The sequence below is a fragment of the Sminthopsis crassicaudata genome, chromosome 1 (assembly GCF_048593235.1).
Source record: "Sminthopsis crassicaudata isolate SCR6 chromosome 1, ASM4859323v1, whole genome shotgun sequence".
NCBI lineage: Eukaryota > Metazoa > Chordata > Mammalia > Dasyuromorphia > Dasyuridae > Sminthopsis > Sminthopsis crassicaudata.
The window spans coordinates 152,492,195-152,510,331 of NC_133617.1; the positions used below are offsets into that span (position 1 = coordinate 152,492,195).

Consider the following 18,137-nt stretch of genomic DNA (forward strand, 5'->3'; position numbering starts at 1 on the left):
CCCAGAAATAAGATGGAAGCTGCAGAAATTGGCTCTAGGGCCCCAGACTCCCATGACTTAATTATTAAAAGTCACCTTTGGGATATTTAATAACAGGGATCAAGAGGAGGACAGAAAGGCCAGAGCAAAGAATAAAGAGCAAGCCCACATTCTGGCTGCCACTATTTCCAAGGGGCCCCAGGGTTCGTGCTTTAGGTGCAACAAGTACCGCCATTGGTAAGGAATTACTCTATGAAGAGCTGGCCTCCAGGCTCTTGCCCTAGATGCAAATGGGAAGAACACTGGAAGAGCAACTGCCTAGGGAAAGGGAGGACCACAACCCCCATTCTCACCTTCCAGGCCTCTCCAAACTTGGACTGATGAGGCCCTGAGTTTGGCTATGACTCCCCTTGCTCCGTCAGCAATGCTGAGCCCAGGGTGACTTTACACTTAGCAGGTATGCCAATCTCGTTTCTCTTTGATATGGAGCCTCCCTTACTGTTCTGCTCAAGCATTCGGGTCCCACTTGCCCCCCCCCCCCCATAAGATGATGGGGATTGAGGGGAGACTTAGAAACTGGAAATCCTCCCTCTGCCTTGCCAGTTCAGGTGATGAGGAAACCCCCAAACTCTGAGAAATCCTTAAGGGAGAAAACCTCCTTAGACTCTGCCTCAGGGTGGGGACTCCACCTCAAGGACAAAAAAGTTTCATCTTTGTTATCTGGCTCAGTCTGGAAACCCATTGAATTCAATTCAAATTCTAACCCTGGCTGAAACCCAGCCCAGCGCCAACATGGGACTCCACCCACAGGCCCCTTCAGCTAAATCTCTCATTATAAAAGAGCCACGCTGGAGTCCTCTCTTTGCAGAGGTCCCAAACATGGCAGCCTTATCCCTGGCATGCCCGGGATCTCTTCCCACTGGAACCCTGGTTCTGGTGCCTTTTATCTCAACCTTCAACTTTACTAACTAGACTCTACTTCCAAACCCCACAATAAATCTCTTTTATCAATCTAGGTTTTTCAGGTCTGTAAATTCTTTTACAGAGGATTCTTGCACTGTTATTAGATCTCATTTAACTATTTGTCCCTGTGCTGAATCCAAAGGGGTTGCAGGGGAGCTCTATTTGACTCCCTGTACCCCAAACCTGTCACGAGATCTCAATTAAACCTAATTTCATTTAGGTACCCCCAATTCTAGACCTCATAACAGGGACCTATTGTTTCCACATTCTTTTCTAATTATCCCTTCCTGGCCCAGCTCATTGATGAGTAGAGATTTAATGATGAAACTAGGAGCCCAATTCTCTCTGCTCAAACTTCCAAATTATCTCTTTGTGCTCCACTCCAGACCCCTCCCCCCAACATTCCCTGTGAAATCTGGGTGGAAATACTCTTCTGTGTGGGACCAGGGCATCCCCGGAAGGGTGATACATGCCACCCCAGCCCTCAATAAGCTGCGGGATCCTAGTGTGTTTCCTCATAGGCACAATACCCGATTAAGCAGGAAGACAGGATAGGGCTGCAACCTCTGATTTACAAGTTCCTTAAGTTTAATGTCCTGGTCCCCTTCCACTCCTCCTGTAATACAGACTCCGATTCTCTTGTCAGAAAGACAAACAGAGATTACTGCCAAGTGCAGGATCTTCAGGCGATTAATGAAGCATTCATTGCCATTCATCCCATCATACCCAATTAATATATGATTCTCACACAGATTCCAGGGAATACACAATGGTTCTTTACCCTGGACCTTAAAGATACCTTTTTCTGCATTCCTTTGCATAAGGACTCAAGGTTACTTTTCGCTTTTGAATGGGCTAAGCCAGGGGAACTCCTCCATTAGTTAACCTGGACTGTTCTGTCTCAAGGCTTCCATGACAATCCCCACCCGTTTGGGCAAGTATTAGCTAAAGACTTGAGAGACCTGGAACTGCCCGCCAGCAGCCTTATCCAATATGTAGATGATATTTTGCTCTGCAGCCTGATCAGAGAGGAGTCTCTGACAGTGCCATAAAGACTTTAAATTTTCTAGCCTCAAGAGGCTACAGGGTCTCCCTACCAAAGGCCCACATTGCCCACCAGTCTGTCAAATATTTAGGCCACAATCTCACTCCCACCTCTTGCTCTCTGAGGAGGGGAAGCAGGCTATTTTAAGCCTCGGAGACCCTGCCTCAAAGAAGCACCTGGGAACCTTTCTGGGCATGGCTGGCTTCTGCAGGATCTGGATCCCCAATTTTGGGATTATTGCCAAGCCTCTCTATGATTCAATTCAAGGTCCTGACAATCTTCTTCTTGAATGGGGACCTGATCAGGTCAAGGCTTTTAAAACTCTGAAAACCAAACTGACCTTTGCCCCTGCCCTTGCCCTCCCTGACTTACAGAAACCTTTCACCCTGTATGTGGATCAGAGGCTTTGGGAGTTCTTACCCAGACTCTAGGACCTGATCCCAGGCCCATGGCCTATTTCTCAAAGAAGCTGGACTTGGTTTCCCTAGAATGACCTTCCTGCCTCAGAGCAGTGGTTTCCACATCCCTGTTAATTGAGGAAACCTCCAAACTGACCTTGGGTCAGCCATTAGAGGTTTTAACCCCCCACACTAGAATGCCTTTCTAGAAGGCAAAGGGCATCAGTGGCTCTTGAGTGGGAGACTTACTAGGTACTAAGCTCTTCTGCTAGATACCCCTGATCTATCTCTAGAACTGGGAAGGCGATGAGAATCAATATCTACACTGACTCCAAATATACTTTTCATATTTTGTATGCTCATGGAACTATTTGGAAAGAAAAGGGCTTGTTGACAGCAAGAAACTCTCCCATTAAACATGTGGGAGAAATTCTGCATCTATTGCAAGCTGTCTGTGAATCTAGAGAGGTCTCAGTCATATTCCGTAAAGGGCACCAGAATGGAGATTCACTTCAGGCTAAGGGAAACAGGCTGGCAGATTCAGCTGCCAAGGCTGCTGCCCTTTCACCACTCATAGCACCTTTAATCCCCCAGCTGCCTGATTCTTTTACCCCTTCCTATAGTACACAGGAAACGGCTCTTGCAAAGGAATGGGGTACACCTTTTCTCCCTCTGGTTGGTTTCAAACTCCCCCAGACCACCTCTTACTCCCAGAGGCAAATCAGTGGAAACTGATCTCTGGTCTCCATCAGGCCACACACCTGGGGTGAAATGCTCTCCATTTCCTGGTGAAGTATGTTTTCACTGGCTATAAACTGGAAGAAACAATCAGACAAGTCTGCCAGGCCTGCCCAATCTGTGCCCAGGTGAATCCTGAGGGAGCTGTTAATCCCCCACCTCTCCTGGCCCACCTCTCCTGAAGCCAGTCCAGAGGAGAGGCACGTACCCTGGTGAGGATTGGCAACTAGAATTCATGCATATGCCCCCTTGTAGAGGTTTTAACTGGGTAAAAGCCTCTCTTTTCAGGACAATGAGGAGACGGCTTGAGAATCATGTAATGCCAGAGAAACAGAGCAAGATAGAGATTAGAGAGTATTTAATAAGTTATTTAAAAGGGAGAGATTTACTGGGACCAAATGCATCCATGGTTTGGCCCCAGGGCTGAATGAGACTTGGATTCTCCAAGAATCCAGCAGTGAATGTCAGATGCAAAATTCTTTTATAAGGTAACAAGACTGATGACATAATGGGGGAGGTACCTAGATAGGGATGACCTAATGGGGGAAAGAACCTAGGATGAGGATGACATAATGGAGGGAGGTCCTGGAGAGGCTCCTGTTATTCTAATGATGTCTAAATGGATAAAGACCTTTATCCCATCAAACAGTAAGAGGGAATGATTATAGCCTAAGGTCTAAGATATAAGAACTTTATCCTAACTTTAAGAGGGAATGGTTATAACCTGAGGCAGAGTAACTGAATAGGACAATTAGGGAAACTGAGTCAAGACATTAAAAGAGAATTGTGGCACAACAATCTGACCTCAGGTACCATCTGTGCACATAAGGGATATGCTTTCCTTTGCAAAGTAAGTTCCCCATCCCCCTCCAGCACTTCTAAGGGTGCTCTAAGGCCAGGAATATCTTGACTCATTGGCCAATACATTAAACAATATAAGAACTTTATCCTAACTTTAAGAGGGAATGGTTATAACCTGAGGCAGAGTAACTGAATAGGATAATTAGGGAAACTGAGTCAAGACATTAAAAGAGAACTGTGGCACAACAATCTGACCTCAGGTACCATCTGTGCACATAAGGGATATGCTTTCCTTTGTAAAGTAAGTTCCCCATCCCCCTCCAGCACTTCTAAGGGTGCTCTAAGGCCAGGAATATCTTGACTCATTGGCCAATACATTAAACAACTCAAGGAAAGTTGAGTTGCACTGAGAGAATCTTACAAAAAGCTGCCTGGATACAAGACATCCATGAGCAGTTTCTTGCACTCTCCCAGTCCTCCTCTGGGTGGAATTCCTGGATATGGTCCCTACTGACCCCTAAACTAACTCCTCTTCTGATTATCCTTTTGTTCACATTTGGTCCCTGCATTTTCAGATTGCTCATGAGATTTATTTTCTCTAGGCTTCGAGCTGCAAACTTTCAGCTTCTCTTACAACTTGGAGATCCTGAGGCAACTAATGTGCAAACTCCACATCCACTGGACACTGCAGCGGCTGCTTTCAGATCTCGTTTCTCTCCCCCAAGTACTATCTCCACCCCCTACCCCCTTAGAGGCTATTTCCAGCAAGAAGTAGCTAGAAGACCTGAGATCTTTGAGCCGTTTCCCAAAAGAATTTGTGCTTATTGTTTGAGGGGGGAGATGATGAGAGTGAAACTAGATAGCCCTGTAAAGTTATGTAAATACAAACTCAAATGGTCTTACATCCTCTGGAGACAGGATGAGTCTTCAGAGAATGTCTCTTTTTATATAAATTTCCAGAGAATGTCTCTTTTCAAATACAAACTCAAATGGTCTTGCCTATTCTTAGATTTCTGTTTGAAACAGATCTTCAGAAAATGTCTCTTTGCAAAAATCACTTCTTTCTCGAGAATAATATTGCCTGCCAAGAAAGCCTTTATCTTGGTGTCTCTCTAACAATACAAGTCTTTTTTATCACAGCCTTTGAGTAATCGAATTTCCTTTGCTACCAGCCCGTGCCTTGGAGAACAAGGAAATTTCTCACCTATTCCTGCCACACCTCTCTTTCACTATCCTGCCCTCATCAAAGTTACTTAGACGTATGTGATCCTGAATTGTTCCAAGTGGAGATTAGTATCTGAGCAAGAATGCCACTGAAGGTGGCATCCTTCTGACTCAGTTTTCCAAGGGTGTTCCTTTGAATAAGAACCCACCTGATTATTCCTGAGTAGCTATATATATATAGAATTGTTGCTGTATAATTGGTTGGCAACTGTAAAACAGAGATAAGGATGATTTATCCTGTCCTCTTATAGCAAATTTCTATAATCAGTGCAAATGTTCAGTGGATGTAAGATTTTGCATTTTACTATCTGAAAATATGTGGTCATTAAGTAAATAAATGAGTATTTGGCTTAGTCATCTATCTATTTCTAGATGCATATATCTGTATCTTTTAGCATTTTTGTTGTTGCTGACTTTGTGATAGGCATCTACTCCAATTAGTAGGGACACAAATGGTTCAAGTGATAGATGGCCCCAGATGAATGTTGGGGGGTACAGAACTCCAATTTATATGTTGAATAGTCTCATTAGATCCCAACCCTTGGTTGAAATAATTACTAATCAGAGAACAAAGGCATTGGATTTGTTATAGAATTGAGAGAGAATATAGTTAGCAAGGAAAGGGTTTTTATAAGCTCCTCAATGAAACTCACAATTTCCCAGTAAAAAGAGAGTACTCAATGAGCTTGGGGCATGCCTTTAGCTGGCAGACTAAATCCTGAAAGGGACTTAGCATCCTGAAAGAGTTAACTAGTTGTAAAGAGGAGAAGTGAGGTTGAAAAGCATAATGCAATTAGGAGATACTATGTGGTAAAGGGGAAGGGAAAAAACACCACAAAGCAGGATGCGTGGTGGGCTGACCCAGAAGAGAGTGGCAGCCATAGAATGGCTCACAAATAGGTTATATAGGGAAAGTTTGGTCTCGGGAACATGACTGGGATTTCCACAGAAGAAAGACTGAGTAATCTGGAAAGAGAAGTCCAGTTAGACAAGGATGAACCTGATAGGGAAAAAGGACAAGGCAGATCCAGAGGGATTGGAGACTGAGGACAAGATGATTGAGGAAATGAATTCAGAATAGTGTGAGAGGTCTTCAAATATTAATAAATAAAAGAAGAGGGATTGTGTGGAATTAACTGATAACACTCGTGGGAAAGAGCCTTAAACTATACTTTAATTATGACTTGAGACTTTATAATAACAGAGAAAATTATGGCTAAAAAATGTTGCTGGTGTTTGTCCACTCCAGTTTCCCACCACTTTTTAATTAGCACTTAAGTACCTCTTTTAAAGGAAATTTTTTCTTTTCTTTCTAGGTTAGATTTCTGGAATTAGAATATAAAGCCAGATTCCCCAAAACAATGGGAAAAAAGATTGGGAGCAGTGGGGTCCTGCATTCAGGTTATTTAATCTTGTGTTTTGCAGTTTTTACTTTTCACTCCTTTTATTGGCAAATACCTTATCAGATGGAAGATGCCTTTTCTTATGAGATTGTAATAAACCACTTTTTGCTTTTTCTTACTCTGAGAGTCTCTTATTGCTTTTGTGGTTGATATTGTCCCACATACTTCCTTCTTTACTTTTTTCCTTCCTTCCTCCCTCTTTCCTTCCCTCCCTACCTCTTTTCCTTCCTTCCTTCCTCCCTTCTTCCCTTCCTTCTCTTTCTTCCTTCCTCCCTCCCTCCCTTTTTTGCATTCCTTTCCTCCCTTCTTCCCTTCTTCCCTCACCTACAGATGCTTTTAAAAGCTGCTTTTTTTTTTTTTTTTTTCTTTTGGATCTCTGAACTCTCCCAAGATTAGTTATGTGGGATGATGGAGAATGAGGAGGTAAGAATAGAACCAAGATTATAAATCTGGGTAATTGGTAAAATGTAAAACATGAAATAATAAATGATTAAAGATAAAGTCATTCTCAAGCATTTGTTGTATTTGTGGTTGATTCCTTATCCAAAAGATTTTTTTCTTTGTGGATTAGCTACCAAATTTTTTATACCTCAATTTATTTTCTCCTGCTTGGACCAATACAGTGTAGTAAAGATTTCAAACTTACAGCTTTAGGGAACTTCATTAAAATATAATTGGCAAATGCTTAACAAAATATATAAATATATAAAAAATACAATATAGCATATATAGTGATTTATGAATTTCTAAGTCAAGACATGTAGTTGACTCAGTAGATAGAGGACTGGGTCTGTCTCAAAACTTACTAGCCATATGACTGGGAAACTCACTGAATCCTATTTGTTTTAATCCCCTGGAGAAGGAAATGTTAAACCACTCCAGTATTGTTTGCCAAGAGAATCTCATAGACAGAATTGGTGTAGAACGTTCCATAAGATCATGAAGAGTCAAATGTGATTGAATAACTTTAAGTCAATATGGACCCTAAATGAATCCATTTTTATTTGAGTTTTTCACCATGAGATGTAATGGTGTAGTGGATAGAGTTTTGGGCTCAGAGCCAGAAAAATCTGGCTTTAAATCTCACTTCTGAGACATACTAACTTTATGACCAGAGGGAAGTCATTTCACTCTCCTTGCTCTAGGCAGTTCTTGAAGATTATAAATTGCTGAGAGGATGCCAACCTGTATGGTTGAAGGAATTTCCTTACTGGAAGTTCCTTACACCAGTAAAATCAAGGTCCAGCTCTTATTTTTATGTTGTACCTTGCTTGTTTTTTTTTTGTTTGTTGTCTGCTATTCCTAGTTGATGTTTGCTCAAACATATCAGGCTAAACAATGTAAGACTGAATAAAGATAAGCCTAATAATATCTGTTATACCCCTTAGCCCCTCAAAGTTGTAGATTGTGCTCCAAAGCTAATTATACATGGTGTCCCCAAAAGTTTTAGGACAGATTCTAATTTAATAATAGCAGAAAGTTTCCATTCTACTAATTCATGAAAAATAATATACACATGGTTATTTAAAATTTGTAAATATTACATTCCTTATTAAAATTCAACACAACAAGCATCTTGTCATACACATTGGGATTTCTTAAACTTTTTCCACTCACAACCCCTTTTTCTCCAAGAAATTTTTACATGACCCCAAGAATACAGGTATATAAAACAGGCATGCAAATCAAAATTTACTCATGATAAATCATAATTTCATGACCCCCACATTCAGTTATTCAATTCTACATGGGGTTGCAACCCACAGTTTAAGAAGCTTTCCTATACTTCACAGTAGTCAATTTTCAAACTTTAGAAAAACTTTCATCACCTGCTACTCAGAAACTGAAAGAACTTCATTTGTAATTCTAGTCTTAATATTATCCAAAGAATGAGGCTTTGACACATACAAGATCTAATAATAATAATAATAATAATTATAATTGAGATAGAGCCAGTAACCATGGTGGCCAAAGTAAAAGATCTTCCCTATTGATTCACTGGTCTCAGAAAGTTCCATTTAGAAATGTCACAAACACAATGCATAATAACAGGGTACTCCATCTTGATAAAATTAAAATTTAAAATTTACAAAACTAAATAATTACAAAATAAATTCAAATAAATTTTCAAATCATATTTTAAGTGGTTATCATTTAAAAATCTAAAATTATTAAAGCTTAAAATTATACTGAGGTTTTTGCAGTACCCTATATATATGTGTATATATGTAAATATATGTATGTATATAATGTATATTATTGGGACTATTAATACTATAATATTTGGGGATTTTCTTCAATATAATTATTTTCTTCTGATAAAGTTAATTGAGAATTGACTATATATACTATAATAAGAAATTAATCTTCAACATAGAGAACAGCTAATCCAATTCCAATTGATCAATGAGGGACAGAATCAGCTACACCCAGAAAAGGAACACTGGGAAATGAGTGTAAACTGTGAACATTTTTTTATTTGTTTGTTTTTCTTCCCAGATTATTTTTACCTTCCGAATACAATTCTTCCTTTGCAACAACAACAACAACAAAATTCGGTTCTGCACATATATATTGTACCATGCATATATATATAAGATATTTAATATGTATGGGAATGCCTGCCATCTAGGGGAGGGGGGTGGAGGGAAGGAGGGGAAAAATTCAGAACAGAAGGGAGTACAAGGGATAATGTTGTAAAAAAAAAAAAATTACCTATGCATATGTAGTGTCAAAAAAAGTTATAATTATAAAAATTAATAAAAAAAAAAAGAGAGAAAGAGAGAGAGAGAAAAAAAAAGAAATTAATATGCCAAAGGGGATAAGATAACTTGGTTAGGATCATACAAGTAAGTCACAGAATTCAGCATATGATACATAGGTCTAAAATAAATCCTGCTTATTTAAATTCTTTTAAAATAGCTAGACATTGAGGTACCACAGTTTTAACATAAAAATTTCTGGCTCAGATTTTTTTTGCCACCACTATAAATAAGAGAAAGAGTGTGACAAGAAAAAATTGGCTTGGGCTTCTTTGCTGCCACTATGTTAAGAGGATGGCATTTCCTCAGTATCTATTTTGAACTTCCAGACATTGTTCCTGGAATTCCAAAAGTCCCAACATCTGATGAAGCAAGGCTGAGAAATAAACCATGACTCCTCTTTTGACCAGCTGGAAAGTATTCTTATCTTCCCCCTCTGTTACTTGTTTCCAGATATATATTCCAGACAAGTTTTCCCTTATCCTTGCTTTCTGTAAAATTCTGTTTCTGTGTTGTTTATATATTGATATTCTATGTCTGGCTACTAAAAGTGATGCTCTGGGCTCTCTGACTGTGTTTTGAATGTATTGTAACATTACAGATACAGTAATAATCTCTGCAAAATTAATTCAGTGACTTTCCATAAGTACCTATTCAGTTAACTTTGGATAAAAATATTCACTTACTGGATCTGAAGGGAAAAAGACCTTAGTTCATACCTAACATCAGTCAATTACCTAATACTGAGGAAGTCACTTAATCTCTTAGCCTGAGTTTTCTCATCTACAAAATAGAGCTAATAAAAGTACCTACTTCTAGGGTTGTTATGAAGATAAAATAAGATAATATCAATAATGCATTTTGCAAACCTTAGGGGGCTATATAAATGCTATTTATTATTATCAAAGCAGGCTAAACATATTTTTCTAAGTTTCTACCTTACCAAAGGAGGAAAGGTTGACTTTGTCTTTGCTTACCACTGGGAATACTTCAATGAGGTTTCTTGCCAATGACAACTTCTGGAGATTCTTCATAGTTTGAAATTCTTCAGGGACGGAAACAATTTGATTGTAGTTTAATTGAATTTCGGAAAGATAAGGCAGGATACAAAGTTCCTTAGGAATACCAGTTAGCTGATTGTTGTTTAGACTCAACTTTCTAAGGTTCTGTAATCTAAAAATTAAAGTATATAAATGAAATTTTGCCCTGAACTCTCTTCTATTAACATCTCTCATAGGGTATTATAGGGTATTATAAATATATATATATATATATATATATATATATATATGTATATATATATATATATATATATATATATATATAAAGAGAGAGAGAGAGAGAGAGAGAGAGAGAGATTGGTTTGCTTAATTTGGTTTTCTAAATTAACTTTTGCTCATCATCAAGCATTTGTTTTATTTTTTTTCCTCCCCCTAATAGGTAAAAGAAAAAAGAAAATTCAATTTACAAATATTTGCTTAGTTTTGGTTAAAAGGCACTTGTGTCATACTACTTTTGAATCTTTTAATCAAATTCTGTCAAATAGTAATTTCTTAACCCAGATGCTAGAGTCTTTGAATTTATCAAACAGTAGATGACTATAGTTATTGACTATTTTGTCTATTTCACTGATCCATCACACCATTTCTTAGCTGATAGCAAATGGTTTTGATGACTGCCACTTTTTAATACAGTTTTAAGTCTGGTATGGCTAGGCCACCTACCTTTGCATTTTTTTTTCATTAATTCTTTTGATATACTTGACCTTTTGTTCTTCCAGATGAATTCTGTTATTTTTTTTTTTAGCTCTATAAAGTAATTTTTTGGCAGTTTGATTTGTATGGAACTGAATAAGTAGATTAATTAAGTTAGAATTATTCTTTTTATTATATTAGCTCAGCCTCTTTATAAACAAATGATGTTTTTCCAGTTGTTTAGATCTGATTTTATTTGTTGAAGAGTGTTTTATAGTTGCATTCATGGAGTTCCTGTGTTTCTCTTGGTAGATACATTCTAAGATATTTTATATTATCTACAGTTATTTTAAATGGAATTTCTCTTTTTATCTCTTGCTGTTTGGGCTTTTTCCATTTTCTTCTCCAGCTCATTTTCCATATGATGAAACTAAGACAAATAGTGTTAAGTGACTTTTCCAGTGTAATACAACTAATAAATGTCTGAAACTAGATTTGAACTCAAGAAGGTAAGTCTCCCTATGTTCTGGTAGGGCACTTTATTCACTGTGCCAACTTGCTACCTTCAAATCACAGCTGAATTTAATATAAAACCTTCCTTGCTCTGCCAGTTATACCAACTTTCTCCCACTTGAAATTCCTTTGTAATAACTTTCCATTTATTTACTTGCTTACATGCTTCCCAGTAAAATGTAAACTCAAGAGTTCATAAATTTAAAGGTACAGCTCCTTGGGGGCAGAAACTATTTGTCATTTTTGTCTTTCTTTGCATCCCTCGTGCCAGCATAGTGCCTTGGACATAGCAGAAATGTAAATGTTTATAGATATGAATTTAATCAGTTAAAATCATTCAAATGTGATATTTATAAAGCACTTTGTAAAGACAATATTATCTTTGCAAAGGTAATATTTGAAAAGCATGATGCTGACACATAATAGGTCCTTGAGAAATGCTTATTCTTCACCCTTTTTCTTGGTTCTATTTCTGACTTCCCAAACTTCTCACTCTTCTCTTCTACTTCTGCCTTCTCACTCTGGAATATTCTTCCATCTCTTGTGCCCTTTTTTTTTTTTCCTATTTGTGATTTCCTCCCAGAGTTTCCATTTTGGGGAGAAGCCCAAGCCAGCCTTCCTTCATTCCTTTCTTTACTACTCTTCTGGCTCTGCTTCTGACTATCCGGACATCACCACCATCTTCCCCCCTCCCCTCACCAAGTACCTTCCTCCTCTTACCTCCTCCTACTTTTCAGCTCCCTTGCATACTTTTATATGTTGTCTTCTCCCCACTAGAATGTAAGCTCCTTGAGGGCAGGAACTGTCTTTTTGCTTGCATTTGTATCCCCAGCCCTTAGCACTATGTCTGGCACACAGTAAGCATTTAATAAATGTTTGTTGACCAACTGTTGAAGATTAAAAACATAAAATCAGAAACCCAGAATGTAATCATTAATGCATAAATATGTCGATTAGGAAAAGAAGTAAAAAAAAAAAAAAAGTATGTAAACTGACTACATTTTAAGTAACATACCTTATTTCTGCATGGATAATGTTGATCTTAATTGTATCCAATTCCTTATATCTAAATATTTGACCAAAATGCAGAGGTTTTTTCCCCTCCAGAAAAAAAAACACCAAACATAGGTGGGAAAAACAAAATATACTGACAAGAGGTATAAGCAAGCTATATGAATAGATTAAGTGTGGAATGTTCTGTACTGTTTAGCTATTCATATTTTCATCTACTCTTAATATATATATACATATATATGGTTGTTGTTACTTAGTAATACATCTGCTTCCATTCATAAGGCAATAAAAAGAATCTCCAAAGTAAACTCCAAACAAGGCTCTCTCCATCTGTCAGAGAAAAAATCCAAGATGGAACACAGCCTTCCAGAGGAAACTCTCAGCTGATTTGGAAAAAAATGCTTCAATGGCAGCCTGATTTGTACACATGTACAATATAAGAAAAACAATCTTTTTTGTTGTGGGATTTTAAAAAAATCTTGCTCTGATCTTGAAATCTGAGCTTTAATGTTACCTTTTCCAACAAATTCAATCCTTTAAACTACTTATTTTTATGATAATCATGTGAGGGATGCTAACATCCACTACTTTATAGTAAGCTAATATGAAGCTACAGACTGAGCAAGAATCAGTAGGCTAGACACAATCATCATAAGAATTATAAATTTCAAATGCCCTATTTTGCATTTAGGCCATGAAGCCAAGTAGTTTCTCATTCTTCTGACTAACGATGTCTCACTTCTTCAGTTACTTGTATGTATGTATTACCCATAAGTACTAGTTGCAACAGAAAATCAAGGAGAGAGAAGTGAAAGGGGACTGAGCAATTGTATTATAAACAAAATTACCTGTCTATTTCTGGAGGAATCGTTTTAAGCATATTATGGTTCATATTCAAAATGTTCAAATTTTCTAAGCCATCTGTTGAAAAAAAAAAGCCTTCAGCAACTTACAGAAATACACAATTTATATTTTATATATTAATTATATAGTTATATGTAGTAATTAATGCAGTAAGACTTAATGTGGTAAAAATGTTCTTTTATTTTCCTCTTTCCTTCTCTTGTACAGGAAAAGTTGTACTGAGATTCTTAAAAGTCTCTCATTCTTTCTTTTCTACCTCTTAGATAGCAAAAGAACCAGTGTATTTCTGCTATCCCATAACAAGTGGGCTCTCGACAAGCCTCATTGTTAAAAGAACATTAAGAATTGCCTATAAAGAATTATTGTTGTTGCTGTTCAGTTCTTTCAATCATATCTGACTTTGTGACCCTTCTTGGTATTTACTTGGCAAAGATACTAGAGTGGTTTGCCATTTCCTTCTCCAGTAAAGAGGGTTAAGTGATTTGCCCAGGATCACACAAAGAATAAATAATGAAAGAAAATTTCTCATGATGATGAAACTGAACCACAGGGTTAAGTGATTTACCCATGGTCACAGAGCTAATAAGTATCTGAGGTTGCCTTTAAATTCATATCTTTTTTACTCCAGATCCAGCATTTTGTTCACTGCACTCTATAACTGACTATGCAAAAATTATCATATAGTTACTTTTTAAGTATTAGAAGCATTCATTCAATAGACATGTTTAAATCAGAGCTTTACTATGTTGAGTATTATTTATAGTAATGAAACTGAAAAGGAGACCCCGAAACTCTAAAAATCCTTGAAGGAGAAAATTTCCTTCAACTCTGCCACAGTGAGGGACCTTGCCCTGAGGGACAAACAGTTTCATTCTTGTTATTTAGGTGAGATTGGTTCAGCCCTAAAACTCATTGAAATCAGCTCAAGCTGAATTCCAAATTGTAGAACTCCACTCATGAGTTCCCTTCAGCTTGGAGCTAAAACCCCTATTATAAAAGAGCCAATCTAAAGTCCTCTCTTTGTAGAGGTTCCAAAGATGCCAGCTATGCCATGCTTGTTATGCCAAGGAGCCTCTGTCCACTGGAATATTCTTTTCCAGTGCCACCCCTTCTTTACCCTCACCTATTTCCCTAATCAGACTTCATGCCTCTCTGTCAGGATTTCTAACCTCTTTTATCAATCTAGGTTTCAGGTCTGTTAAATTCCTTTACAGAGAATCTCTGCACCACCAGAAGGGAGTTCCCCCAAAACTCCCTACCCTTGTGCCAAATCCCAAGGGGGTATAGGAGAGCCAAACCTCTCTATTTGGTTCCTTGAACCTGGAACCTGCTACTAGATCTTATCATTTAACTCCCTGACAATCAGAATTCCTAATCTCATTTTGGTTCCCTAAATCTAGATCTTATCAAAACCACATCAGAGCAGATAATACAAAATAATGAATAATGAAAAGAAAAAAAAAACATTTGGTTTTGTTCTTTTGAATTTACACTTAAATATCTGTATTTGGGGAATTAACTTATAACAGAATGATGTACTACTATGAAAACCATCTTCAGTGGTAGAATAGAAGAGTCCCATATTTGAAGTCAGAGAACCTTGAGGGTTGAATTCTGGCTTTGTTCTTTATTTTTCCCTAATAATGAAGAGTTGTAATCTCCTTAATTACAGAGAATTTCTTTCTTTCTTTCATATTTATATTCTTAACATTTAGCACAATTCCTGACACATAATAAATATTTAGTGACTGACTACCTAAGTGACTAAGGAAAGTCTATTTGTCATTTTAAATCTTCAGTTTTATTGTCTGTTAAGGAAATGGATTAGACTAAATGATTTCTGAATTCTTTTCCAATTCTAAATTCTATCCATAGAGCCATCTAACTGCCCCCCAATTCCAACTAAGTAAAAGAGGAGATTCTTTGCCTCAATTGACCCACAGTCTTAATTACTGAATGTCAAACTAACCCCTGTTGAAGACCTTAAGCTTAAAAGGCCAAGGTCTCCACTGCATCTAGGGCCCCAGTCAAAAAGCCTGCATCTGAGTTTTGCCTTACCAACAGCTGTGTGACCTAGAGCTTTTTATCCCAAAGAGATAAAAAGGAAAATATCTATATCAATTCTTTCATTGTAGTATATGATCATAAGGAATACTATTTTGCTATAAGAAATGATAAGCAGGATGCTCTCAGAAAAAAACCTGGAAAGAGTAACATAAACTGATGCAAAGTGAACTGAGAAGATACAGGAAAAGAATATAAATCATAACAACAATATTTTATATGATGATCAGCTGTGAATGACAAACTTGTTTACTTTTTTTTTCTTTTTTTTTCTTTGCTTTAATCTGTTTTCTTTGATAGGATGACTAATATGGAAATATGTTTTACATGACTCCACATATATAATCTATATCAAATTGTCTTCTCAATGAAGGGGAAAGGGAAGGAGAAAGGGAATTTGAAAGTCAAACTTTTTTTAATGAATGTTAAAAATAGTTTAAACATGTAATTGGAAAAAAATAAAATATTTTAAATTACTAGAAAGTTAGAAGAATGAAAAAGAAAAATATACATTGTTTAATTAAAACAATTTCAATTTGTCTTATTCAAACACATTTTTGATGTCAAGAAATGAGATATAGATGGAAGAAAAGACATTGACACTAAGTACAATTACTTCATGCAGAAATTTAACTAATCAAATCAATTGCTAGAAGTTTAAAAAAGAATCTAAGAGGCACTTTAGTTAGCAAATACATTACTTTTCAATTAGAGATCTGTGGCAATCAAGGGCAATCGGTTATAATTGTTGTTTAAAATCTTATAGAAAAGGATAGTGGAAAATTATATGCAATATCATCACATAAAACAGAGAAAATGAAGTGAAAAAATCAATTTAAAGAAAAAGACCTAATTAAGCACATTCATCATTATAAATGAAAATTAAGTTGAATATAGAGAAGTTAGGAAAGATCTATATAAACTGATGAAGAGTTAAGGAGGTAAAGTCAAGAAAACAATATATACAATGACTGCAACAATGTAAATGGAAAGAACAAAAAAAGTGAATGTTACAAAATTACAATGAACAAATATGACTCAAAAGTAGAGATATGAGAAGATACTTCACCTCTTTGCAGAAGAGGGATATCTATTAGTGATGTACATTGAACATATTTTTAACTTTTTCTACATGTTGATTTTTATGCTGATTTTTTCCTTTTTTTATCTTTAAAAATATCATTTGTTACATGGGATGACTTTCTGGGAAGAAGGATACTGGAGGAAAGCATGGTGATGTAAAAAAAAAAAAAAAAACAAACCACCAGACGACATTGCTAAAAACATTTTAAAAAAAAGAACGACAAACATGAAATAGATCAATAACTTTAAAACGAATTCTTTTCACTCTTAAGAATGATGAAGTATCATACTAAAACTTTTAACATCATAGTCTTATAGAAAAACTATAGAGAAAAAAGTTAGAATAGCTGTACTACACTTAAGACAGTACAATTTTTAAGTGTTTAAGAATCAATTCGTAAGATATCTGAAGGAAGAGAAGATGCCAAAAGTATGGGGGGAAAACCCCTCAAATATTATTACTACAAAATTAAATGTTCCTATATGCTTACTTTCTAAATGAAATTTTTATAAAAATAAGTGGTCCTTGAAAAGTTTATTCAAAAGGAATAGGCAGTCTTTGGAAGGTAATAATCTGCATTCTTATAATCAAACTGTCCTTAAATATTTGAGCAAAAAATGAGACTGATGAGCAAGGGATAATTGATGGATATCCTGCCTATTCCATGAGTTATCATCAAATGTCCTCAGCATATTGACTGGACCATCTCTCATGAACTTATGAGATGTGTATAAACCACCTAAGACTGGAAGCACTGTATAGGTTGCAATCTACATTGTTGGAGGGAATATCCACATCTATAAGATTACAGACCCATTTCAGTATCTGAGTTTGACTCAATAAGACAAAGTGCTATTTTAAGGAATTTACACATATGTTAAAACAGTCTCTGTGATAAATACAACTGTGGAGATTTTATATATTATTCAACATTCCAGTATGTTGAATATGAATTGAATATGAACATCAAATGATGATAAATCTAGACAGAAAGATATACGTAAAGTGTTTTGATAATGTTACAGAGAATGTCTTGCAAAAATTCTAAATGGAATAAAATTCCCATGGATAGTATTCCAAATATTTATAATTGCATATGACATCTTACTAAGTAACATATCTAACTAACAAGCCTACTAAGAATTGTAATCTATTAAGACTTAAGAAACTTGAGAAACATCAACTATCTGTGAATATCCATCAAAGCTAAGATCAGAATCAGTTTTTAAAAAAAAGAAAAAAGAGAGAAAAAACTATATAATGTACAGGTGAAGTGATTTAACTTTGAATTGTTTAAACAAATAATTGAAAATTTAAAATGGAAATGAATAAAAGAAATCATATTGATAACTATATTAGTTTTTCTAAAAATTAAACCATAAATCAATTGTTTCAACAAGGGGACTAAGGAATCCAGAATGCAATTTAGTCAGAAAGGATTTGAATCTCTTGTTAATGAATTAAAAAAAAAAAAAGCTGCCAAAAGCAACACCAAGTTACAATGTAAACTTTCAAAGGCAACACTGCATTAGAATGTAAATCTTTCAAAGAAGAATGATAGACAATTTTGAGATAATAGTTCTAAAGGACA

The 18,137-nt window shown here is 36.2% G+C and overlaps 1 protein-coding gene across 1 annotated transcript in view; it reads right to left on the bottom strand.

Annotated features, from left to right (window-relative positions):
• Positions 1 to 18,137, bottom strand: part of LRRC69 (leucine rich repeat containing 69) — a 146,943-nt gene that overhangs the window by 91,525 nt on the left and 37,281 nt on the right. Inside the window, exons 3-4 of the mRNA XM_074269741.1 lie at positions 13,383 to 13,455; positions 10,291 to 10,486 (exon numbers count right to left, since the gene is read on the bottom strand). Of these exons, the coding sequence (XP_074125842.1) occupies positions 10,291 to 10,486; positions 13,383 to 13,455 (269 nt within the window). The remainder of the gene's footprint in view (positions 1 to 10,290; positions 10,487 to 13,382; positions 13,456 to 18,137) is intronic.